The sequence below is a fragment of the Sparus aurata genome, chromosome 23 (genome assembly GCF_900880675.1).
Source record: "Sparus aurata chromosome 23, fSpaAur1.1, whole genome shotgun sequence".
NCBI classification, from domain to species: domain Eukaryota; kingdom Metazoa; phylum Chordata; class Actinopteri; order Spariformes; family Sparidae; genus Sparus; species Sparus aurata.
Genome location: NC_044209.1, coordinates 6,747,695 through 6,773,238, shown reverse-complemented (window position 1 = coordinate 6,773,238; position 25,544 = coordinate 6,747,695). Strand labels below are relative to the sequence as shown.

Below are 25,544 nucleotides of genomic sequence, written 5' to 3'. Positions count from 1 at the left end.
GAATAAGGAAAAACTTAAAGAAAAAAAAACAATAAACAGCCTCTTAGTAGAAGGAGGGAAACAATAAGAAACCTCAGGAAGAGCAATAGAGGAAGGGTCCCTCTCACAGGAGGATGGATAGATAATGCAACAGATGTTGTGTTTGCAGAATAGATCACAATAGAAAACTATAGATTGCAACGTAACAACCAAAATTGTAGCAAAATGGTTATATTAGTGTGCCGATCGTGTTTTAGTCGATATAATCCACAGGGGCAGCCCCAAAACGCAGTGAATCAATCGGTCAGCTGTTAAGGGGAGACAATTCAATTAAAAGGCACCGGCGCTAGCCACGCCCATAGGTCTGTAACCCCTGTTTCCAGATTGGCTACATCTGTAGTCATGTGCACCCTCTGTCCAATGAACATAATGGCTTTTCATATCGTGGGCGTTCCCTTTTGCTCTGCTGCTGCCGAGACCTGGGGCTAACGTGCAGCGCCGTCCATTAGCAGTAACGACATCACGGTGAGTAAGAAAAATATATAAACTACGCCCAATAACATACAGCGTATCACGAACGAGGGTGGCCGCTGAACACCGAGAGACTCGACGAAGCTCGCCAATGCATTATGGCGTGTTTATTGACGAGCGCTTGGGAAATAAATTCATTCGGCTTTGTTCTGCTAAGCTAACTTGCCAAGTGCTAACTGTGGCTGAGCATTCAATGGGGTCTCGATCTTGTCTCCTCGACCATTTTGGTGACTGATAAGCAACAGTCTGATATCCAAATACAAACACAGTTTTCCGCAAAGTGTGTCCGCTTCTGTTTCGCCACTCAGTTGACAAACATGATCGGTGAATGGTGGGTTTGCGTGGGTTTTATTTTGGTAGCATGGCGCAGCGTTTAACGACCGGTGATGTATGTTTTTTTTTGTTGTTGCGGGGGTTGTTAGCTCGCTGTTAGCCGCCGTCGTCAGCCTGGCTCTGCACTGAATTAAAATGGCGTCTGTTTTTAAAATTCCCCTGATGGAGCTGAAGGGCTTGAGCCCCTTTGCTGTTTGTCTGCTTTTTTCATAACTCACTGAAATAATTTTAAGTCTTCGTGAAATCGCAGGTTTAACAGGTGTAACTGTCGTTTGCAAGTTTCTGAATGGTGCCACACTTCAATAACCTGTTGACTGAAGAATAAAAAATGTCCCATTGTTTATGCTCGTTATGGTTCACCTCATTTGCCTATCAGAGTTATAATGTTGTGAACCATCTAATGAAGTTAACACTAAATTAGGCAGGCACTGTGGGCGTGTCGCGACAAAATTAATGAGATGTCCTGCCTGTCCACGCAACCTAACTATTTCAGACTAATCACATCATTTAGTTGTAGTTGCAAAGTAGCAGTCACACTCCTGTCATCCAAGCCATTGCCAAATGGTCAGTCAGTCATCCGTGAGGTAACGTGGGGTGACCTCTACTCATAGGGCCGATCATTTATTGCAGCACTGCCCTCAATCATCCGCCTGGGTGGATGATTACATTCTGAAATCCTGCTTTTGCGCACTACGAATGTGAATGTCTGCATCCCGAAGTAGCCAGTGTCCTTCTGGTTTCAATATATTACAATGAATCACATTTTTGCATGTGAAAGTGGGTTTGTGTGTAGTTCCTGAGGCATGTGTTTATGTGCCAACAGTCCTGTTGCTGCAGCTGGTGACTGCTTTATTTCACGAAGAGATGAACAAAGAGTCCTCAGTGACTAAGTGTGAAGCATTTTTGCTCCGTTCAGTGTTTTTTTGGCCAACCACAGACATTTATTGAAATCAAACATTCCTCCCATAAATCTTTTGTGGATCAAGCTTAGTCAACAGTTGGCGTTTGAATTCTGCCTTACTTTCAGTTGTGTAAAAATGTGTGCGTGTTTTCTCACTTTACAGAGACGGACTGCAACATTGTCATCTGCTGCAGAGAAGCCCTTTTCTGAGTACTGCCATTCACTGGATAAAGGAGTCACCACGGCCTCCAGAATAATAATGGTAATGATTTAATTTCAGTGTGTAGTTTATTTGAAGTTCTGTATCTTTGTTGTTTTTATATCTGACAACAGGCAGGCAGGCCAGAGCACAGGACACACTGCCCTTTTAGTGTCACTGTTAATGGGACAAATAAATGTGTCACATCTAATTTAAGTCACAGGACCGGTGCCAGAGTTTTGTTATTCCACTTTGCCTGGGGCTTTAAGAGCACATGCTGTGGCTTCCACATCACTGCTCTCTTCTGAATTGGCTCTGGCTGCCCGTACATACACTCGGCTCGTGTAGTCACTGGTGTTAGAAGCCTGTCCTAGACATGAGGCCTTGTTCAGTTTTTTAATTAAAGACAAGAGAGCGACAGAGAAAGTAGGTCCTTTTTAATGCTCGCTTGCTCCAGGTTCACTAAGAGCCTGACCCATAAAGCAGGATTAATGAAGTTAGTTGGATAACTGCTCTGAATTAAACCTGGAACCGCTTCACGTCTGAACATGTTGTGAAGGCAAAAGAGCTCCTCTGGGTTTTAATCGGTCCAGTAATCCTGCATTGTGAGACAGGCCTCTATTTAAATAGCAATGATCTGTTGTTTTCATTTTCCCTGCCCAACTAACAGTGAGGTGTTGTTGCCTTATCAAAAGTAGTTGTCAGGGTTTGATATGCACCATAACTGAGTTGATAACAGTCCTGGATGTTGTTCACTCAGACCGTGGTGTCACATTTTATGGTGTGTTTTGGGGTGTACGCCGTTTGTTCTTTGTTTTGTATTTATTCCTTATAAATGATCTTCCACATTCTGCCCTACCAGCCTCCCCCAATGCGCCACCGCTCCATGCGCGTCTTCATGAATGATGACCGCCATGTCATGGCCAAACACTCGGTCATCTATCCAACTCAGGAGGAACTGGAAAGTGTTCAAAACATGGTATCCCACACAGAGCGGGCCCTCAAGGCCGTCTCTGACTGGCTGGATAAGCAGGAGAAGGGAACCTCGAAGTCTGATTCTGATGGTACAGACACTGATAAGGAAAGGTGAGGGGATGTCAGTGATGTCTTCCAGTTAAATCACAAGAAGTGGTTTATATCATCTTGTTTTCTTAACACATTTTGAAACTTTTTCTCTGTCTGGTGCTTTTCCCCTGTATCTGTCTCGTGACAGTGAGCACAAAGATCAGGCCACCCGCTCTCTGCGTGGTGTAATGAGGGTGGGTCTGGTTGCCAAGGGCCTGCTACTGAAGGGGGACCTGGACTTGGAGCTGGTGCTCCTCTGTAAAGAAAAACCTACCATCAGCCTGCTGAAGAAAGTGTCAGAAAACCTTGTTACGCAGCTCAAGGTAAGAACACTGAGGACTGAATTGTCGGTTTTACGAATCAGTAGTGGCTTCATATTTGACATGTCTTAACCACTTTGCTCTTCCTCAGGCTACAGAAGACAAATATGTTGTCACCCAGCACATCCGTGAGGCCAGTATTGTCATCAAGAACACCAAGGAGCCTCCTCTCACCCTCACCATTCACCTGACATCCCCTCTGGTCCGTGAGGAGATAGAGAGGGCTGCCACTGGAGGTAAGCTCCTACATGAGGGCCTCAAGTGTTTTTTTTTTTAGTGGCACCCCTCCTCCAGCAGGGAGGCCACCAGGCTAGACAGATATTGTTTATTGGGCCTTCAATGGAGCTAGGGGACAAGAATGCACTGTCACATAATTAAACTACGCTATGCTTATAGCTCTTTAGCCTCTCTCGTAGTTCCATGTAATGTAACTGTACATTTTTGATGGCCCAATATACAGTATAGGGCAGGTAGTTTACTGACTGCTGAAGACATGGCTTTCTCTCCCCCCCTTAATGATCAAGGTCACCAACGACATGAAGGCTCACTGAGAATTTAACCAAATACAAAAAGAGAGACCACTTTGTTTGCATGTGTTTTATCATTGATGATGAACGGTTTGCATTGCAGCAAAAATGAGTAGCAAAACATGTGGTGAAACTGTCCTTGGTTGTTAGACCCAACAGATGGCCATTGACTGTCTCTGATGGTCCTTAGCAGGGAAGGCTCGGGCTCACAGATAACGACAAGGGACACTGCATGAATGTCCAACTATGCCAAAAAACGAAGGGATTAGCCCTAGTTGTTCGGTAGCAACAGACTATGGCATCATGAAAAAGTACATTATCATGAAGTGTAATTGTGACTTTGAGAACACAGATGTCCACTAGTTGACATTCTTTGAGAGCACTCAACAGTCGTGAGGATCTCAGTTTAACAGGTGTTGAACCTTGACCTTATCTGTAGCCCTGTGCTAACAGTGATGCCCAGTTTGGGTCTTTGTATTTCAAGCCATCAGTTTTGCTGCAGTGTGGACTTGTTTTGATACCCACTTTTTGTGCATCTGATAACTTCTGCCTGTGGTTCCAATTCTGATTCTCTCTGTCAAGCCTTCTAGTTTGTCAATTTTTAGGGACGCTGGACCTTTGACCAACTGGCCGCTCTCTGTCTCGGAAGGGGCAAAGTGCAGTGTACCCAGTATAGGGGCTAAGGGGAGGGGCTCTACCTCCTGTTGACGCCACAAAAACAATGCAGACCTTTTCTGAGCACTGAAGCATCGATTTAAGTTGAAGCAACAATGTCGAGACAACCTCCCATTTGATACAACCAGTTATCTCTCAATAAATGCACATTTTTATGTCATGATTTGTTATTATTACTAAGTCAAGTTAAAGCCCACATCCCAATACCGTTGTTCCAGTGGGTTTAAAGTTTAATCATGTGTGCCGGGCCGTGCAAAACCATATTAACTGGGAGGTTGAAAACTGTTGGTGGTTCTGCAGTGGAGGGGTCCCCCTCCCCTTCCCCCTCCTGCCTGTGGTTTGGGAAGGCTGCCTGTGTTCCCCCTGGCCGGCTGACAGAACTCCCCTTGGTCAAACTGTACCTTGTCTTCTTATTCCACCTGCCAATAGACTCGCTTTCAGTCAACGATCCCCCGGATGTTCTGGACAGGCAGAAATGCCTAACTGCCTTGGCGTCTCTCCGCCACGCTAAGTGGTTCCAGGTTTGGATCTTGTCTTTATTTGTCTCTAAAACAGAAGTAGTTTTGAGTTTGGTTTTACGCTCTGTTCTTTTGTCTTTTATTTGGGCGTTCCATGTTTTTTTTCTTTCCTTTATTTACTCTTTTGAAGTGTACTTCCTGTAGTAATACTTGATGATCTGGATGTCCGTTTCTTAGGAAACCTTTGTCATTACACTGTTGTAGAGTTGCTTTGCTCACTTAACAGGTTCCACTGCAGTGCCATATTTGAAAAAGAAGGTCAATGCTGCTTTTTAGTTCATTAGTCTCCCTCACAGCTGCTTAACTCAATCAGCAGATCAAAAAGCTGGGACTAACACACCATGTATTCAGGTGCAATATTTCTATAATGTTGTTGTTGGTGTGAGTGAGTTGTTGTTGTTTTCACATTTGTGCTATCTATAGAGCACTTTCTGCTGCCCCATTCTGTAGTTTTGAAGATAAACTGTTTTTGTAGTGAACAATGCTAAAAATAATTCATTATAGTGTTGTGGCCTGTGTCCTGTTTGGCTTTCACTCTATAACAATCAGTGCTCCATCTCTGCAGCTTTTGTAGAGTATGTGGCCTCAACTTTTTCTTGCTCTCTGGCTGTTTCTGTTACTGTGTGCCACAAATCAACAGGAATATTGCACCTTGAGTAGTTACTTTTTTTTTGTTATTCACACTGACTTACTCACAGACCATTACTCTGTTCAATGACAGCGCACGTCCCCTTTTAAATAGTTCACTGGGTTCTTACTTTAGCGCTGGTATAAAGTTTGAGGTGGCTTGAGTTACACGTTTCTTCCTGAACTTAATTCATGCGCATGTTTTTCCCCCCAAAAAAGAAATGTTTTTTGTCTGATAACTTCACCATCAATCATGTTGGCTATTTACTTACAGCCGTGAATGTGAACGATCATACATATGCTTTTCCAACAAAGTAAACATTATTCTGTCATCTGATAATTCCATAATGACAAAGCTTAGCTGTTTTAGTCTGTGTGGCTTCATTTTTATTTTATTTCATTTATTTGGATGTTCATGTTGCTTTGTGCTTCCCATTGTCTTCCACTTTGACTAAGGCTACTTGTCCTCCTCGTGCCCCTTCCCTCCCCCTTCCCTGCTTGTGTCCCCAGGCCAGGGCCAACGGGCTGCGCTCCTGTGTCATCGTAATCCGGATCCTAAGGGACCTGTGTGCCCGCGTCCCCACATGGGCGCCGCTTCGTGGCTGGGTGAGTTAGAGCCTCAGCTAAACAGCTGTGATATAGGTCTTTCTGGTATCATCGCAGTTGAGAACTGCTAAATACAGTGAAAGTAATTTTCCTAAGACAATGTTTTGCTGATAGAAACTGCAAAGTTCTCCTAACAGATTTCCTTTTGATGCGCTTTCTGCCTAGATACCAAAAAAAAAAAAAATCAAAGGCACCGCCATGATTGTTAAATTGCAGAGCTACTATCTAACGCAGTGACCTGAAATCTCTTTGTGTTAGAGGCTAAGCTTAAATATAGCATCCTCAAACGAGTCTCCCTCCCTCTTCTGCTTTGCAGCCACTGGAGCTGATCTGTGAGAAAGCCATTGGCACAGGGAACCGGCCCATGGGGGCAGGAGAAGCTCTACGGAGAGTTTTGGAGTGTCTAGCTTCAGGAATCCTCATGTCAGGTATGAATGTAGGGAAGTTGGACATTTCCATTTGTTACTTAATTGAGTTTTATGCAGTGTCTTTTCATTTTACATGTTATGCTTGTTTTCTGTTTTCTAAGTGAATCTAAAACTATATTATCCATGTGTTTTAGATGGTGCTGGAATCTCTGATCCATGTGAAAAAGAGGCCACAGATGCTATTGGTCACTTGGATCACCAGCAGAGAGAAGACATCACAGCCAGTGCACAAGTGAGTACGACAAAATCATGTGTTGGTGTGTGTATTCACAATTTAGTAAAAATGAAACCAACACCCTGTTTCTTGTATGTTCAGCATGCCTTAAGGCTGTCGGCTTTCGGACAGCTTCACAAAGTGCTCGGGATGGATCCCCTCCCCTCTAAGATGCCCAAAAAACCTCGTAGTGAGACACCTATTGATTACACAGGTAAGCCAAGCTCGCACCTGTGAGATTCAAGCAATCAACAATCATCACAGTTGAGTCTGGTTATTTCTCTTAAGGTTTTTTTGTATAATGCAGCAAGGTGTCTCGTATTTTAATGTGAAAAATCTTGTGTTTGTCTGCGATGCAGTGCAAATCCCACCTAGTACAGCATACGCCCCACCAATGAAAAGGCCCATTGAGGAAGAGGAGGGAATGGATGACAAGAGCCCAAATAAAAAGAAGAAAAAACTACAGAAGAAATGTAAGTGTTCTTTCAACTAGTGAATTTACAGACATTCAAATTTGCATAATCCGTATAAATTTAATACTTTTATAGTTTTGAAAAGAAGACAATTTGAAAACATCACCTCTACTGCTTTGACAGTATATCGGCTAATGACTGATGGAAAGCAAAACTTCTGTAGAATAATTGATAGTTGGGGAAGTGCAAAGTGTTAAGTCTGTTTCTTACTGTTTGTCTTACCAGCTCCAGAGGAGAAGGCTGAGCCTCCCCAGGCGATGAATGCTCTGATGAGGCTCAATCAGCTGAAGCCAGGTCTCCAGTACAAACTGATATCTCAGACTGGCCCAGTTCATGTTCCGGTCTTCACTATGGCCGTTGAGGTGGACGGCACAACCTTTGAGGCTTCTGGCCCATCCAAACGCACTGCCAAGCTGCATGTAGCTGTCAAGGTGAGCACAGGGAATTGTTTGATATGGTCTAACTTTTTGTCCCTGTGATTGAGTTTCTGTTGGATATGTCCTTGTGCTGTTTAAACAACAATGAATCTGTGGACATCTGCAGGTACTTCAAGACATGGGCCTGCCCACAGGAGTGGAACTAAAGACTGTAAAATTAGAGGAAGCGGTAAAATCAGAGGAAGCGGTCGTAGCTGCCGCTGTTGAAGAACTAAAGCCAACAGTTGCAACCATTGAAACTACCACTGCTGCCACAGGAGCAGTCAATGCAGACACCAGTGATGCTGCAGAGGTACAAAGCTGTTCTGTGTCTCAGCAAGAGATGATTGTGTGCATAAAGGTGAGTGAAGTTTGCCCTAATTTTACTTATCATCTATCTTACCTGTCAGACTGCTCGCCAACAGGGACCAATCCTGACCAAACATGGCAAGAACCCCGTGATGGAGCTGAACGAGAAGCGCCGCGGCCTGAAGTACGAGCTCATCTCTGAGACTGGAGGCAGCCACGACAAACGCTTTGTCATGGAAGTGGAGATCGATGGGCAGAAGTTTCAGGGGACGGGATCCAATAAGAAGGTGGCCAAGGCTTACGCTGCCCTGGCTGCACTTGAGTGGCTCTTCCGTGAAGGCGCTGTGGCCGAGGCCACTAAAAAGAAAAAGGGACCACCAATGGTGAGCACCCAGTGACACAGTGAATTTTTGAAGGTTTGATTTGTTTAAAGTCCTGGCTCAGGTCAAATTTAGTGTGAGATTAAACTCATCCTGTTGAAAAGGTGTACTAGTTATTATACTGTATGTATTTTAGGTTATTTCACTATAATCAATGTTTTTACTCTTTTAAAGACATACACTGTTGAGATTACTTAAAAAGAGCAGATTAATTTAAGAGTAAAGAAAATGTGATGATTCACTGGTGTATAAATAAAGTTTTCTGCTCAGTTTTGATGAGAAGTACAAATAACTTTCCCCTTCAGCACAATCCAGGCTTCGGCATGATGGGAGCCGCTGGAGTCGGAGATGCAGTTTCGCCCAGAGGCAGAGGGAGAGGAGGCCGAGGCCGTGGAAGGGGCAGGGGCTTCAATAATGGAGGGGGCTACGGCCAAGGAGGTAAAAACATGCTTCTCCTCAAGCAGACATTTTGTATTTGGTGGTAAGGTGTTATTGGGCATGATAATTATTATTGGCATGGTGTCCAGTCAGCATTTTAAAAGTGTGTCATCCTTCCAGGTGGATTTGGAACGTATGGTTACGGGAACAGTGCTAACTCCGGATACAGTGAGTATTCATTTCACCTACCATAGTTCCAGTGTGACTGTTTTTTTTATTCTTTATCTGGGCTGAAGTCAAGCTTTTCTTTTACCAAATGAGAAATCCAAACAGATGTCTCAGCATAGATATGTCCTGGAGCAGGAAACTACATCTGACCAGGACTGCAGAAAAGCAGCTTTTATAGCCTGTTTTAACTCCATAACTAGGAAATCTTTCACTCCAGAACAAACGGCAAACAAGACCATATAATGATAATACATGTTGGGATGTTCCCAGTTCAACGATTTTACATTTCTCTGCTTTAAGCCACAGGATTCAATCTGTTTTTGACAAGTCCCCCTCGTAAGAGAAACCCCTTTTCTTTTCTTCCCTCTGGCAGCCTATTCTGAGGACTGACCTACCTGAGCGTGACAGGAGCAGAGAAATCTAAAAAAAAAACAAAAAACAAAAAAACCCCAACAACTTTAAATGCAATCTGACCAAATGAGTCATTCCACTGCCACGTTTATGGCAGGAAAAAACAGATAAATCTAATTTTGATATTTTTTTCCCTTCTCTGCCCTGTCTCACTCTTTAGGTGACTTTGTCTCAGACTGCTATGGCTACCACGAGTTTGCGACATAGATCTTCCCAGTCTTAAAATCAAAAACAGTCCCGTAGAGAGGATAAAAGTGGACAAAATACTCAGTAGTGTTCCAGCAGCATCATGAACTCCTATCACCACCAAGTCCGCAACCCTGCCTGGGAATAAAGTGACAACAACCTCTCCACCCTGTCTTGCCAATCCACTTGTCATGTCCTGGTACCTCGGGGAGACGATCTGCCACTGCATGCATGTAGCCTCCATAAGTCACCCTGTTTTCTCTGAACTTGCTGTGGATGTACCTGAACACCCGGACCTCCCCGAACCACAGGGCTGATTTACTGTAGATGGCCTCCATGTGTCAGACTGCCTCACAGGGCTTCTTTCCATTTGGATCATGATTAAGGGAAAGCCTGTGGGAGCCTGAACAACATACATACTTTCGGATTATTGTCTGCAACAGCCTGGTCCCCTCTGACTCCGTGATAAGATGACAATACAGAGAAATCTGTTTTCATCCATTTTTAATGCCTTTCTGTCACTTCCAATTGTGATGAAGCTGTTTTTTATTTTCTGTTTTTGCCTTTTTTGAAAATGTCATATCAGCAACACTGTTAAGTCATAGCTACACTGAATGCATGATGGTCTTAACTTTTGTTTGGTATTGTCCATCTGTAACAGCGTTAGGCAATGATGAACTGAGGCTGTGGGCACTACGTTTGATCACACATTGTGTGAATTGGAGAATCTGATGTATGTTTGTGTAGGGCAGACTCTTGCTGTTTTTTTAATGTTTTTGTTTTTTTTAATAAATGTGACATCACACCATTCATTACTGTGTTTCTCCAGGGTCTGAATTAATTTCTGAGTACACAAAAAAACTGTATTGCACAGAGCCCATATACAAGCAATGGTTAGTGGTTAAGTTATGCCCATTTTAAGACTGTGCCATGCTGTTATTTCCCAGATTACTACAACAATGGTGGTACAAATGGAGGAGCCGGGGTGTCAGGCAGCCCATCAGGTGGCCCTCCAGCCAGCACAGCACCAGGATCAGCACAGGGCTCCTATGGCACATACTACCAGAATGAAGGAGCATACACTGCCACGTCTGCTGCCAAAACTCCCAAAAAGAAACCCCCCATGCACAAAGGAGGGAAGCCACCCTTTCCAGGTCCCCCAGGGGTGAACACTGGAACTGCAGGGGGGTACCAGTCCAGCAGCCCCCCAGGACAAGGGCCCTATAACCAATATGGCCAGGGTTATGGCCAGGGAAAGAAGAGTTTCAACCAGAACCAGGGGGGCACGGGCGGATACTCATACAGCACTGCTTACCCAAGCCAGGTGACAGGGGGTGCAGGAGGTAGCCAAGACTACAGTTATGAAGGTGAGTTAAGGGGGTATTAAGGAAATGTGCCGTTCTGAAATTGGATACAGAATTAGATTTTGCATCACATGCACCAAGTACAGCAGGGTATTGCTGCTATCTGGCAAAAGTAAACAGATTTTTTTCTCGTCCTGATCACTTTAACAAGATATTTTAAGACATTTTTCACATTATTACCACATACTTAATTTTTCTATCTTCACTTCTTATAACAACATGTCACTGTAGCTCTGTTTTGTGTATTTACAAAACACTGTTTTGTAAATGCATAAAATAAACATCTTGATCAATCAAATATTACTCAATACAACATTCTGTTTCATTCAAATTACACATGTTCCCATTATCACACGACTACTTGGTATGTTATGTAGAACGAGCAGCTTCCATTGTTTAAAGAGAAAGAGATTCAGTCAATGCCTGAAGAACTGTGACATCAACATGGAACTGATTGCTGACATTGTGTTTTCTTTTTTTTTTATATATATATAATATGAAAGAAGAACAGTACCATTAGAAACTTATACATGTAAAATGGTAAGGGCCCAAGAATGGCACCCTGTTGAACTCCATATTTTAGCGAAGGGTCAACACCAAAACCAAGACTAACACGTGGTAAATTAATAATTGGTCTTGCATTCACCAGGTGGCCTTAAATGCGACTGTACGTGAAATCTAATTTTGACCGTTAACTTTTTGCTAACAAGTCAACACATTGTTTCTGCTGCCCCCAGGTGGCCTGAAAAAGAAAACAAGCTGCAGTTTCAAGCTTCACACCTTTTTGCTTGTGGTAAATTTGTTTGACTAATTGTCACACTTTCCTTGAAGGTTTCAACAACCAGTCCAACTACAACCTACAGGGCGGAGGAGGAGGAAGTGGCAACCAGGGCTTTGGCGCCAACCACTCTCAGTACCACAACCCAGTGGGCTACGGCAGGGGCGAAAGCAGCATGAATTACCAGTACCGATAGACTGTGTTATTACTCCGTCTGTGAATCATTGGCACCAAGCTCCCTGCATCAGTGTCTCAAGCCAAAGAAAGTGATAGACGGCTTGCCTGTGCTCTCTGCCTTTTCCATGTTTGCTTCTTATGTGCTTTTGGGTTTCTATGTTGCACATGTGGGCACAAATTGAGATGTATGGACTTTGTAAGTGTCAGAGCTGAGTTTATGGCTGAATTTAGTGGTTTGTTCAGTGGTCTGGTCGGTGCTTAGACTGGTGTTTTTTAGGTTATTCTTATTTTTATTTTATTTTATTATTTTTTTTAAATCTCTGCTACCAGTCCTCTTCCTCATCACTAAATATGAAGGCTGATGTTACAAGTAACTCACTCATTAGCTCTGACTTGATTAACTTTCTTATAAAGAGTGAGTTGTGTGGTGACAGCATTTCTTTCTCATGTGAAACTAGTAAAATCTTGTAGTTGAAACTACAAAGGTTGTTTTTGTAACAATTCAATAGACCAGAATATCTTGTTCTTTTCTGCATTGCTTGTAATTTTGGCTTATTTTGTAATAGTGTAATAGTTATTTTAATAAATGGTTTTTGAGATTACTGGAAAATGTTTACTTCCTCATATTGTATCCACATTTCTGCTCAGTGTAGCTTTTTGGATGGGTGGGATTTGTTCCTGTTAACGTAGAACAAACTGTTTGTATGAATAAATTATTTTTATTTGAAATATTGGTCTTAATTACAGTTTTGCCTTTAAGTATAAAGTATTTGTACAGATTATATGTATTATTATCATTATAAGATGGGCACTTGATGATGCTTTCACTATTTATTTACCTGGTTTAATTTATTAATTACTTGAGTATTAATGGCTCACCAGTCAGATATTTCAAAACTTGGCAACCATAACGTGTGTATTTCTTAAAACTGTTTGTATGGCTTAAAACTGTTTAAAGTACTGCTTAAAGTGTTGGTCATTTATTTTTTTAACTATTCATAAAACCATTAATGACAACATGGACCATTTATTAGAACGATGAATGAAACTACAGTCTGTGACTGAGGTACGAGTCTTTAAATATGATACTCTTGATCTTTAGGAACAAAACTGCAAGAATGTAATATTTCTTGGCTGCAGATGCTCTATAGCAGTGGTGTTAAACTGATCCTGCAGCAGGAACGTATGAACGTATGAAAACCTGCAGCCACACGGCCCTTTACTGGATCAGTTTGACACCACTGCATAGCCTATATTTGTGGTTGGATACAGGTTAAATAGGGGGAGTTCAATTTTATTTAAATACTTAAATAGTTTACCAGTTTTCACAGCATTTAGATTTAGACAGAATGTAGTGTTTGGTGTCCTTTGTGACTGATATTAAATTAGGATTTTACCAGCACAAATGCGTTTATGTTGCCAGATCATCATTGGATTTGAACTACATATAGCTCATACGTCAAATTTTAATAATGTTCTAGAATACTGAAAAGTGCATGTTACTTGTGGTGAGATGTAAGTACATCTACTCTAGATACATTTTAAGGTACCTGTACTACTGGAAGGGCAAATATTCGACTTTTTACTCGATTACATTAAAATGACAGCTACATATGTGTGTGTGTATACATATATAGTTAAAATTAGCTGCACATACACCAGCTGCAGCATTAGTGAGGCTTCAATATGCATCAGTAATCATGATCTAATGTCAAATTCTGAAATGGCCCATTCTGGAGAACAGGATAAAAGCTACCCTGTCCACACCATTCTCCCTCTCCATTGTGTCTCTGCTGGACTGGTCATAATCCAACAGGCCTTATTTGTTGATAGACTAACATATTATGCTGTATTTTATGTGATTGTGTATTCTGTTGTTATTATGTTATATTGTTAAACTATAGGGCATACTCGCATACTGTATCACAACATTTAATATGCATCTTTTATTCTATACTTTCTCATCATGTACTATAATATGTTAATATGACATTGACATGCTTTTACTACATCAAAAATCAGAAGGGCAGTACAAAAATAAACTGAGTATTACAGTATTTACGGTACTCACCTTCCTCTCATTCTCAACGCCCCGCTACTCAGGAACATTCGGTCTATGGGAAGTCGACGTCACATCCGGTCTCTTTCGGGCTTCGCAGGGCTCCAGCATGGCGGACACCGGTGTGGTGGAGACGCTTCTACAGCGGATTGAGAAGGTGGACGATGGCGTGGACAGCCTGGAAGTGGCTAGCAGCCTCGGGGTGGACCACCAGGTCATCGTCGGAGCCGTGAAGAGTCTGCAGGCTCTAGGCGACGTGAGTAATCCGGACTGCGGAGCAGCGGAAGATAGGCTGTCACCGTCAACACTGTCGGTTCACTGAGACTGATGCAATAAGGACGGCTCCGTTAAAGAGAAGACACCTGTCAGTCAGAAGTGTTTAGGAGAGCCGTGTTTAGTCAGCCCAACAGTGTGTGACATTGATGAAAGTACACCCGTCCATTGAGCCAGTCAGAAAGAATATTTACACTGTTAAAGTCGCTTTAAAGCGAGCTGACGGTCGTGTTTGTGTCCTGCTGTCCAGGTAATCTCAGCCGAGCTGCGCTCCTCCAAGCGGTGGGAGCTGACGGAGGAGGGCACGGAGATAGCCGAGCAGGGCAGCCATGAAGCCCGGGTCTTCAGCTCCATCCCGCTGGAGGGTCTGGGACAGAGTGAGCTCATGGTGAGTGCTGCAGGTGGACAGGTCGATCCAGGTCAGGTCGAGCTCAGTAAAAGGGGAAAAGAGACTAGTGGAAACATTCAGGTGGATTTGGGTTCAGGTGTAAACACAAGGGACGAATACCTGCTGTTAAAATAGCTTCCTAAATAACTTATATGAAAAATGTCTACATGAAGCATGAAGGTCCATGTGACTGAACCATTGATTAGATAAATAACTGTAGGGATATCCCACTGTTTGTTTATGGTCCTCTTAATCCTCCATCCTCTTTGTATTTTGACTGTTTGTGGAATAAACGAATCATTGAATACTGACAAATAATAAAATTAATCCATTATGAAAATAATTATCAGTTGCAGCTCTAAATTGATATCCACATTGCCTCAGGTTAGTTTGTGATCTGTTGCTTTTATGTGGTAGAAGGATGCCACAAAAATGGTCAAAATCTATGCATTGACTTCAGCCTATTCTGTTAACGCCTCACTTTTTTTTTTCAAATGCAAAACATGTTCGCAAAATAAGATTGAATCTTTTGTATTTTGCACATGTTGAAAGTAACTTCCAGTTTCCCAATTAAGATTAGCAAGCTTTTGGTTCTGTTTAGGCGGCCATTAAATGGCATTCATCCACTCTGTCTTTTTTATATGTTTATATTTATATGTTTATATATGTACGCTAGTTAAGTGCTAAAACTAAAAACTGATGCTCAGAATTCCCTTGTTTATAATTGGGGTTTGGTTCCAAGTGCTATCGTTAACACTTAAATGTGAAGAATCTACTTAAAACGTGAAACTTTTGACCCTGTTGAAAAAGCTAAGGGTCGACCAATATGGCTATTTCAGTACTGATACCAATACCAATTATGAAAAATCAAGAGGACTGGAGACCAATATTAAGGACAGATATACATTACATTTGCAATAAAAATGTTCCATTTACTCCAATACTATCCTTAAGTGCTATGCAGAGGTTTTTTACTTGAGTATTTACATTTTCTTCTACCAATAATTCCTCTCCACTACATTTATTTGATACCTATATTAATAGGCTATTAATTGTGATGTTACCAATCAGGTATTGTTGTGGGCGAGCCAAAGTGGCACATTTTTAAATTAGATTTATTTCATCTGCAATCTGAAAGAAAAGTAACTGAAACTGATGATCTGACAAATGTTGAGTATCAGCCCAGTAATCGGCCAGGGCTGACAATTAGTCAGATTGTAGAAAAAACATATCTGAGAAGGGAAAATATCAAAATTCCTACTGTGTCTTTTTTAAATGCGTACAAAAGAGGGATTTTATAGGTAGAAAACAACAGAAGTCTTTGCTAACCACCTTTCTCCTCTTCAGAAAAACTTTGAGAAAGCATCGTTATGACAGTAACCAACTATCCATCCTATCCCACTCCCACATTTCATCAGAAATTCTGTATAAGATTAGCATGGAGTTATGATATTGGAGTAGAAATGATTAAAGCAGAGTCGAAACATACTTGTTTAATGTAAAGTAAAGTCCAATCATTACAGACTGGTGCATTACATGTAAGGAGGATAGAGGGACACTTGTTATCAAACTTTTTTGTGTGTGTCTTGAATTGTTGACTATGATCTTTATGACTTTTTCTCACACTCTTCTACAACACAAAGAATTGACTTACAGTGTAAGTAGGTACAAACTGTACATCAATATTAAACATTTGTTTGCAGTCAATCTGTTAAGTGTTAATTTCCTTAAGTAAACACAGAATGGAGTGCACATGCTGCTACATTTGTGGTGTGTATATATATATATCATTGACATTGTCACCCTCCTGTGTTTCCCTGTGCAGAAACTGTCCTTTGGGAAGATCGGCTTCAGCAAAGCCATGTCCAACAAGTGGATCAGAGTGGACAAGGCCCATGAGGGCGGCCCAAGGATATTCAGGACTGTATGTGACAACTTTTACCTGTTATCATGGCTTTTGCTATCAGCATTCCCTGCTCTAAACAAGGGTGTGTTGGTTATGTGTTGGTCCCCAGGTGGAGAAGATTGAAGACCAGGTCAGAGAGAAGCTGCTTCTGGTAAAGAAAGGAGACATGACTCAGCTGGAGGAGAAAGAAAAGAATGAGCTGAAGAAGAGAAAGCTGCTCTCTGAGGTGTAAGTCCACAAACCGTAACGCACAACAGGTGATTGTGTCCCCTTTTCTGCCAGTAGGTGGCAGTAGGATCTTTTTCGTGGCTCAGTGCTTACCTTGCGGTTAGGGTCATATCTGACACTGGATGACGTTCGGTCCCTAACAACACGGTCATTGAATAGTGTGGTGGGAACACATTGTAATTGTTTTGATGCATCCTGTTGCCTGCATTCGTTATGCAACTCTTTAGGAGTTTGCCAAAAATATGGGATTGTGTATTCTTTGCCTCTGTGTGTGCTGTGGATGACCGACACAGTGCCAGACAGATGCTTTGTGAAAGGACTTCTTCCATTTTTTAACATAGTCGAGCTGTTTTTTATTCTTCCCATAGAGCAGGATGCAAAGTATGCTGTGTACTGTGTGGTTTTGTGAAGTACAGTAAAGATTTTTGCTCAAATATTTACAACAACACAGAGGGTAGCAGGTTTGAAACAGTCCCTTGAGAATCTTTCCTCCTGGAAGGACAACACCCTGGGGAGATGTCCATGTTGGAGCTAAGTGCAAAGCTGCAGATAGAGAAGAATGGAAATTAACATGCTTTAAGGTTCCCGACAGTCAGAACTTGCAATTTAAGAAGGAACTAGGGCATCGTTGCAGAAAAATGTCTAAGATTGGGAAAATCCTTTTATACAAGCAGTTGCTAAACTTATGTCTGTGTCCCATCTCCTTATATCATATCTTAACTAAACTAAATCCTTACTTGAACTGTAAACATGATTCTTCAATCGGTGTCATCATATGGTCCGAAAAGCCTTCAATGATAATTTTTCAGTGTTAATTTTGTTGGTGTTATATTAATTGGCACACAGACCTTACAATAGTGGTGCTGCCAGTTTTTTTGGCAGTTATTTTTGAGAACAGAGAGAACAGAGTCCATACCATCCTGATTTAGGGAATGCTTCACTTAGGACTGTCCTGTAATAGCTACAGTCCTATCCCGAGAAACAATTGGATTTATTCTTAAATGCAATCACGAAACATGTCTCTGTTATACCAGAAATCCTTAATGAAAACCAAATATACTTAAACTGAGATAAGGTAGGATTTCAGACTTATGTTTCTGTAAAGAGGCTTCTAAACGTCCAAATGTTCTTTAGAATGAGAAAGAGGACTCATCTGGTTGACTTATTGAGTGTGTCTGTACAGTTTGAGGCACTGAGGGGAAGCTATAGATTTTATTTTAATTGAAGATGAAATGTTTGGTTGATTCATTGCTTAGCCCATTGTTAGAAAATGAATCTGGAACTATTTGACAATATAATGATTCTTTAAAGCATGCAAAAATGCTTCTCAAATGTGACAGCACTTTCCTTTGGCATGTATGACAACACATTGATTTTAGATTTGGTTAGAGTAATGAAACCAGGTGGAGATGTCATTTTGCACTTAAGGAAAACGCGCTGCGCATTTTCATTATTTTCTAATATTTTATAGATGATATAGACAAAATGATAAATCAGTTGATCAATAAAATATTTAATCAACAATCTATAAAAGTACACTTCATCATTACCAAACAACACTTTTAATATAGAGTAGATCAGTCTTCCTAATCTACCTTAGGTATCTTAATGTCAGTTTAGTTCTATTTGTTTATCTTAAAGGGACAGTTACACATTAATGTGTAGAAGTGTACCTTTTTTTTTAAAGAATACAGCTTGCAGATGAAGCAGTCAGCAAGTCATTATAAAGATGCAAACATGAAGAGCCTTTAACGCTACAATGCACGTGGATGAGAACATTTTGGTTTTGATACACGAGTGTTCTGGATTGATACCAAGGCGCAGATTCTTCCAAAATCCTCTTACTCAGAAATCTCTCATACTCTGGTAGGCAGGCCACAGATGTACAGAGCTGATGTAACTAAGCATCTTTTTCCTGAGGGAAGATATTATCATGAAATACTGACCACTGACATGACTGTAGTGAGGTTTACTAAGTAACCAAATACGTCAAAATGTGTTTGTTTTTTTTCATTTCTAAATCCTTTTTCGTAGATGCACTTCAAACACCCAGACAGACACACACATCCTCCTATATTCACATTCACATGAGACATTATGGAGAAACTGTTGAGAGCAGATTCGTCATTGGAATTCACATAAAGCTATTAGAAACACTATTATGCATTTCAGTATAGCCCCACCAAACAGCTGCTTGGACAACAACAGTTGTCACATAATAGTCAGACGTATTCATAAAGAGGATCACCTCTACCACCAAGTCACTCATAATGTCTTCATTCTTTTGTGGTCAGGACGGTGAAGTCGTACTGGATCTCTAAGGGCAACTCCTTCAGCACGACCGTCACGAAGCAGGAGGCGGAGCTCACCCCTGAGATGATTGCCAAGTGAGTACAGTTGCTACTTATTAAGTCTGGAATGTGCTTTAATGTCCGCTTAGGGCTATAATTTGAAGGATTCGTTGGTTTCTGTTTGTAAATAAACGAACCATTCAAAGTTGGTCCGTCCTCCCGGTCGGCAAGACAAAGAGCGAAAGAGAGGGGTCGTTGGCTGATGGAGCAAGGGAAGAGAGTGGTGTTAGCAGAAACAAAGCAGTAATTCAGCAAAATAAAGTGTTGTGATTGTTTCAAGGTGGTCGGGTCTAAAGCACAAATAAAAACACAACCACAGTTCCACACAACCATCAGAATTTTGTGTGAATGCAGCTGCAGCGTACACTTCATCCTGTCGCCCATCTACCTCTCTGCTCTGTGTGTGCAGCTCAGCTCAGTCCCTTATGACAGACAGAGAGCAGGAGAGAGAGATGGAAACAAGGATGTAACCTGTTAATAACGTGATGAAACCGAAACCTTACCCTAACCCTGTGTTTGAGTTCAAACCTTGCACTGTTAATGGCTGGAGACTACACAACAGTGCCCAAATGTCTACAGCTAAAGCCTGGTTTATGCTTCTGCGTCGCGGCGAGGGCGTAGCTACGTCGTCGACCCTACGCCGTCATTGAGCATTCGAAGTTCTGCGTCGAGGGAACGCGTTGTTCTGCAATTCACCGCCAAGCCGCTAGGGGGGTGTGGCTGTGTCTTTGTTTGGTTTCGGGGGGTTCATATCGGATTCCTTGGTTTTCTTCCGGTCAGACAGTAAACAATGGCAACTGAGATGGAGCGGGTGTTTTTGGAGATGGAGCTCGTGGATATTGAACAACAAATGCTGTTATTACAAATGTTGAAGCACAGGCGGTGTTGTTATACTGTTGACCGGAAAAGCAACTGCAGGAAATGACGTTCTGAGCGGACCAATCACAGTCCTTGCCGTTCGCGTCTCGACGAGCGACGTGACGCGTAGTCAGGATTTTTTGGAGGCGCACGTCAGGCTACGGCGTAGGGTTCGTGTAGGGGTCTGCGTCGACGACGTCGCTACGCTGTCGCCGCGACGCAGAAGCATAAATCAGGCTTAAGAAACGACTCGAACATGGCAAAATACAAAAAAAAGTTGGAATACAGGCAGAGGGCAGGGTCCCTGCAGATCCAGACACCTACACACGCACACTCTAGTGGGTCATACATGATGATTTAGAGGGATTCCTTTTGTATGAGTCTATGCACAGTCATCTTTGGAGAATTTCCCACACATTACACCTTCACTTCATTTATAGAATGTGTCCTGTCTGTCCTCCTCTATCTTTCAGTGATGGGGTGCAGGACCTCAGACAGAGGACACAGAGAAACCTCCGCCCATAAAAGGGGACGAGTCCAAAGATGAGGACTCTGTCCTAAAGGCAGGGCAGGACAAAAAAGTGACTTTTTTTTTACTAGGTACTAGTTTTGTTACTAGGTAACAAAGTTTTCTGAGATATTAAATATTTTTATTCCTTCTTCGGTGTTGCTTTTCTGATGTGAAGCCATGCTAACTAACAGTTGCTTTTAATTTCTTGTATCTTTTCATTAATACAAATTTTCCTTTGAAATGAACATTCATAACTAAAAGAATGTATGTTAATGAACACTTTACCAGTATAATGTATACTTTATGTGAGATACTTTAAAATAAAGTATAAGTAACTAAAAAATGGACACAGTCATAAAACAGTTTATTCTGTTTTCTTGCTTAGGATGAACCATCGTGAGAATGTTAAAAAACGTGTGCATGAAATGATATCATAGAGGGGATTTGGATAAAAGCAGCATCCAGATGTTCTCTGCCCAAAATTTAAACTGAGGCTGCTTTTGACTTTTTGTGTTCACCATAGATTTGATGCTCTGTCATCTCAGCTGCAGATTAATCAAATAAATTGGGGGGGGAATGTTATGTCACCGGATTATGATACATAGTGACTATAAAGAAGCAAACAACACTGTAGTTTATCAACACAGCAGAAATGAAAGCTGCAGTCAGTCCTTTCCTTCTTCAGGCTCTTCTTCTCTTAACTGCTCTACGTTGTTCTTGCCTGTGTTTCAGTGGCAGCTGGAAAGAGAAGAAATTTAAGCCCTATAACTTTGAGGCCCTGGGCGTGGCCCCTGACTGTGGCCACCTGCACCCGCTGATGAAGGTGCGCACACAGTTCAGGCAGATCTTCCTGGAGATGGGGTGAGTGTCTGTTAACATCACAGTGAGAGAAGCCATCTCACAAACGCATGCATAAAAAAACACATGAAATAAACCCTCCGCTTTCTGTAGTTTCACAGAGATGCCGACCAACAACTTCATAGAAAGCTCCTTCTGGAACTTTGACTCCCTGTTCCAGCCCCAGCAGCACCCGGCCAGAGACCAGCACGACACCTTCTTCCTGTCTGGTGCGTGTCATACATTTATATCTCTGTATCCCGTCGCTTTACGTCCTGTCCAACTCGTTTCTGATGATCATTTATCCCAAACGACATATTCCAGACCCAGCACTCGCCCACGAGTTCCCTCAGGACTACCTGGAGAGAGTGAAGAAGGTCCACTCAGAGGGAGGCTTCGGTTCACAGGGGTGAGACATAATCACACACTCGAATAACGAGGAACAGTATGGCTGCTTTCCCTATGTACTACAGCAGGCACAGTGAAGCCTCTGAAGTAACATTATCTATGTATGCCCTCATCTGTTTCAGGTACAAATACGACTGGAAGATAGAGGAGGCTCAGAAGAACATCCTCCGAACGCACACTACAGCAGTCAGCGCACGCATGCTGTATAAACTGGCACAACAGGTGAGCTACACACTCTGGCTTAGCTCAATATAGACAAATTATTTTGCTACTGCTAACTGCTACTATTTTGGAGCAGGCTATTTCTGGGAGTCAAAAACAAAACTACAAGCTACAACTATAATTGCAGCCAGGTTTCTTTTGTGCAAAGCCTGAAACCAGAAGACAGGTGCCAGTGACAGCAGCATGTAGCTTCGGACTGAGTTGTTAAAAAAAATTATATTGGTGTAATGTTCAGATGTATTTTAACCAGATAGCCGATATACTGCACATGTGTTGTTATTGACCATGATGCTCCTCTTTCTCTCTGTCTCACCACCCACGTGTCCAACCGTCTGCTCAACCACCAGGAGAAGTTCACCCCCGTCAAGTATTTCTCCATCGACCGGGTGTTCAGGAACGAGACCCTGGACGCCACCCACCTGGCCGAGTTCCATCAGATAGAGGGCGTGGTGGCCGACTACGGACTCACACTGGGAGACCTCATGGGCATCCTCCATCAGTTCTTCACCAAATTAGGTCAGCAGGACTCCATGACACTGTTGATATGAATTGATTAATAACTAAGAAGCCAGGTACATTAGTTTATGATTGGGCTAAATGGTTCCTGTATTCCTGAGGGGTAACTAAACACTTGACATGGAACAGACCTAAACACACTTTGATCAGCATCACTGATTGTTGTTGTTGATGTGTTTTGGAAGCCGCACGAATCTGACCTCTGTTGCTTCTTTTCCAGGAATTACTAAGCTCCGCTTTAAGCCCGCATACAACCCGTACACAGAGCCCAGCATGGAAGTGTTCAGCTACCACGAAGGTAGAGTACAATTCCTTCAGATCATCCATGACTGTTGACACTCTTTTAGTTTAACTGGCTGCTGCTTTCCCTCCCTTGTACACAACAGTTTCCAGGAACAGATTCATTTCCTCTGTTTTTGGTTTAGGCCAGCAAATAAAAAGTAAAGAAAGACATAGGAGGGTGGGTTTCCCAATGTTTTTATAAAACGTAACAAAAAATCTTTTGCCATACAAAGGCACATGGCAGTAATTACATATTTGGTCAAACTAAAATAAAATGTCAGATTTGAGTTTGACATCTGTATCAAGTAACGGCTAGCTGAGTATAGCTACAGTTAGCTTTAGCTGAAACCAAAACAAAATGTACTCCTTTTTCTTTCCCAAGATGTAATCTGCAAGTGAAAAGTATACATTTTGATGAACTGACTTCTCAGTAATTCCATTTCTTATTCTCCAACTGATGGAGTCAGCAGCTTAATCCAGTCATGTTGGAAGAAAAACTGTGTGAGACTAGTTAAATTAATGCCATATGGTTAGACCTCCTCTAAATCAAATATTTTAATGTAATTTATTTAGATTAATGTATTGTTTTAAATATGAATATAGAAAGTAGAAAGGCAGAAAGACATAGCAAAACAGAGGTACATTGAATCCCTTCCTACTGTGGATTTTAAAGAAACTCCTTAAATGAAACAAGAATTGTGTTTGTAGTTTCTGAATTTTCTCCTCACAGTCTGTGAGGATTATCTAAAGGCAGTGTGCATATGTTTTTTTTTCTTAAGCACATTTTGGGTTCTTTTTAAGTTGAGACATAGAACAAAAGTTTACAACCTTTCTTTCTGTTAGAGTTTGCGAGTAATTTTGAAACTGTATTTTTTGTTTTTTCTCCGTGTCACTGCTTCATTAGATCCTGCCCTCTGCCAGTTCTGATCTGTTGTTTTGGTTGTCCCACCAACTGTGTATAATTTCTCTCCATAAACACAGGACTGAAAAAGTGGGTGGAAGTAGGAAACTCGGGCGTCTTCAGACCAGAGATGCTGCTGCCCATGGGTCTCCCTGAGGATGTGTCAGTAATTGCCTGGGGACTGTCTCTGGAAAGGTGAACACCGACACGTTAAGCTCACAGAAACACACCATGAATCAGTTGCATACAGACAGACAACAAACTGTGTTCAGTGCTGTCAGTCATTTTGACAGTTCTTAATGTATCTCCTTTTTATCCTATTGGCGCTTTTGAAAATGGGAGCATAACTCCATATCTTGTTGCTAATCTCTCAGATTTTCCACTTGTGACTTTGTGCGATTCAGTCTGTCTATAGACGTCATCAGTCTGTGAGTTCACTGAGCTCACGTCTGACCCACATTTCACATATTTAGTTTTATTGTCTGAAGATGAATAATTCTCTTTATGAATGATTTGAATGTACTATTAACATAATTTATTGAGATTATTTCATGTTGGATTATGGACTATATATGTGATTGTAGACACTTTGGCTATTTACAGCTAATAAAACATATTCAGTTAATTTGTTAGAGTCGAAGGCATTACATTTCTCTTAGAAACATATAAACCAGCCCAGTGTTTATTTAACTTTAATTCCACAAAACTGCTTCTTTGTTGTAAGGGACACCTCGCCACAGGGGCATTTTGTGTTTGAAAATGATCTTTAAATGCAGTTATATTTGAGTTTTAACTGGGGTTAACTGTCATGCTTAATACCTAATGGAGCGAGCGAGCTGGGAAAGGCTGTGTAATCCACACAGAGTAATCCCCCGTCTTCCCTCGGTTGCTTTTGCTCCGACCTGTCAGACCTGGCATTAGACACAACACAGACACTTTGGCTTCTGTTCTGCTGCCTTTTTGCACAACGACTGTCGCTCACCCGGCTCTCTCCTCTGACCCGCAGGCCCACGATGATCAAGTACGGCATCAACAACATCAGAGAACTGGTGGGACACAAGGTGAACCTACAGATGGTCTACGACAGCCCCATCTGTCGACTGGAGTCCTGAGCTTCACTCACCCTTTATCATTTTTATTTTTGATGGACCCGACTTACCTTTACCCCCTCATTTCTACGTCTCCCTTGAGAAAGCCCTCCACCCTCTGCTTATTCCTGCCAGTCCAAGCTCGGCCAGTTTAAACCAGCTGGTCTGAAAGCAGCCAGCACAAAAAGAGGGTGTGTTTTCTCCAGCAACACTTGAAACAGATCACAGTAAACTGTTTCTCAAAGGGCTTCGACACACAGGAGCAGCATTTGTATGAACTTTATGCTGTGCTGCCATGCAAAACACCCGTGGGAGTCTCAACTTTGTTACATACCAATCACAGTTTTTTTTTTACACCACCCTGCCCCAGTTACTACAGGAAATTACCTACTTGTACAGGAAAAAATACTTTTGGGATGTAACAAAGGTACAATTAAAGGCTTTTTCCAAATACCACTACAACCTGATTAGTGTGTTTGTTATCATAAACTTAGAATTATATGGATTTATGTGCCTTCCTTAACAAAGCAACATCTTACATGACTCAATTTTGTAGCTTGTTTTTAGAAGTTTATTTTGATTTATATTCATTACTGGCTCGAACATTTGAAAAATCTCCAAACTCAAACTACAGTAAAGTGTCCAGCTGTAAAACCAGTCAGTGCTCACCTCACTTCTCTGTGAGGCTCTGCA

At 41.9% G+C, this 25,544-nt stretch overlaps 2 protein-coding genes across 4 annotated transcripts; both read left to right on the top strand.

The window, feature by feature from the left end:
* The first annotated feature begins 373 nt into the window (after nucleotides 1–373).
* Nucleotides 374–12,752, top strand: ilf3b (interleukin enhancer binding factor 3b). Of its 3 annotated transcripts, none has more exons than XM_030407203.1 (18): nucleotides 374–504; nucleotides 1,908–2,006; nucleotides 2,806–3,029; nucleotides 3,157–3,331; nucleotides 3,420–3,564; nucleotides 4,960–5,051; nucleotides 6,186–6,281; nucleotides 6,598–6,709; nucleotides 6,844–6,941; nucleotides 7,026–7,137; nucleotides 7,283–7,396; nucleotides 7,622–7,827; nucleotides 7,940–8,125; nucleotides 8,238–8,504; nucleotides 8,807–8,939; nucleotides 9,060–9,107; nucleotides 10,652–11,071; nucleotides 11,900–12,752. In XM_030407203.1, the coding sequence occupies exons 2-18, from the start codon at nucleotides 2,004–2,006 to the stop codon at nucleotides 12,040–12,042; spliced, it is 2,574 nt and encodes an 857-aa protein (XP_030263063.1). In that variant the 5' UTR covers nucleotides 374–504; nucleotides 1,908–2,003; the 3' UTR covers nucleotides 12,043–12,752. The 3 variants fall into 3 exon arrangements, with proteins under 3 accessions (XP_030263063.1, XP_030263060.1, XP_030263064.1); XM_030407200.1 differs by having other exon boundaries at nucleotides 8,223–8,504; XM_030407204.1 differs by lacking the exons at nucleotides 10,652–11,071; nucleotides 11,900–12,752 and adding an exon at nucleotides 9,679–10,516 and having other exon boundaries at nucleotides 8,223–8,504.
* A 1,392-nt stretch (nucleotides 12,753–14,144) lies between these two features.
* On the top strand, nucleotides 14,145–25,310 carry farsa (phenylalanyl-tRNA synthetase subunit alpha). Its single transcript, XM_030407668.1, has 13 exons — nucleotides 14,145–14,338; nucleotides 14,606–14,743; nucleotides 16,569–16,667; nucleotides 16,759–16,877; nucleotides 19,172–19,264; nucleotides 21,330–21,458; nucleotides 21,549–21,664; nucleotides 21,759–21,843; nucleotides 21,965–22,064; nucleotides 22,412–22,580; nucleotides 22,801–22,878; nucleotides 23,844–23,958; nucleotides 24,770–25,310. The coding sequence occupies exons 1-13, from the start codon at nucleotides 14,192–14,194 to the stop codon at nucleotides 24,873–24,875; spliced, it is 1,494 nt and encodes a 497-aa protein (XP_030263528.1). The 5' UTR covers nucleotides 14,145–14,191; the 3' UTR covers nucleotides 24,876–25,310.
* Nucleotides 25,311–25,544: the final 234 nt, after the last annotated feature.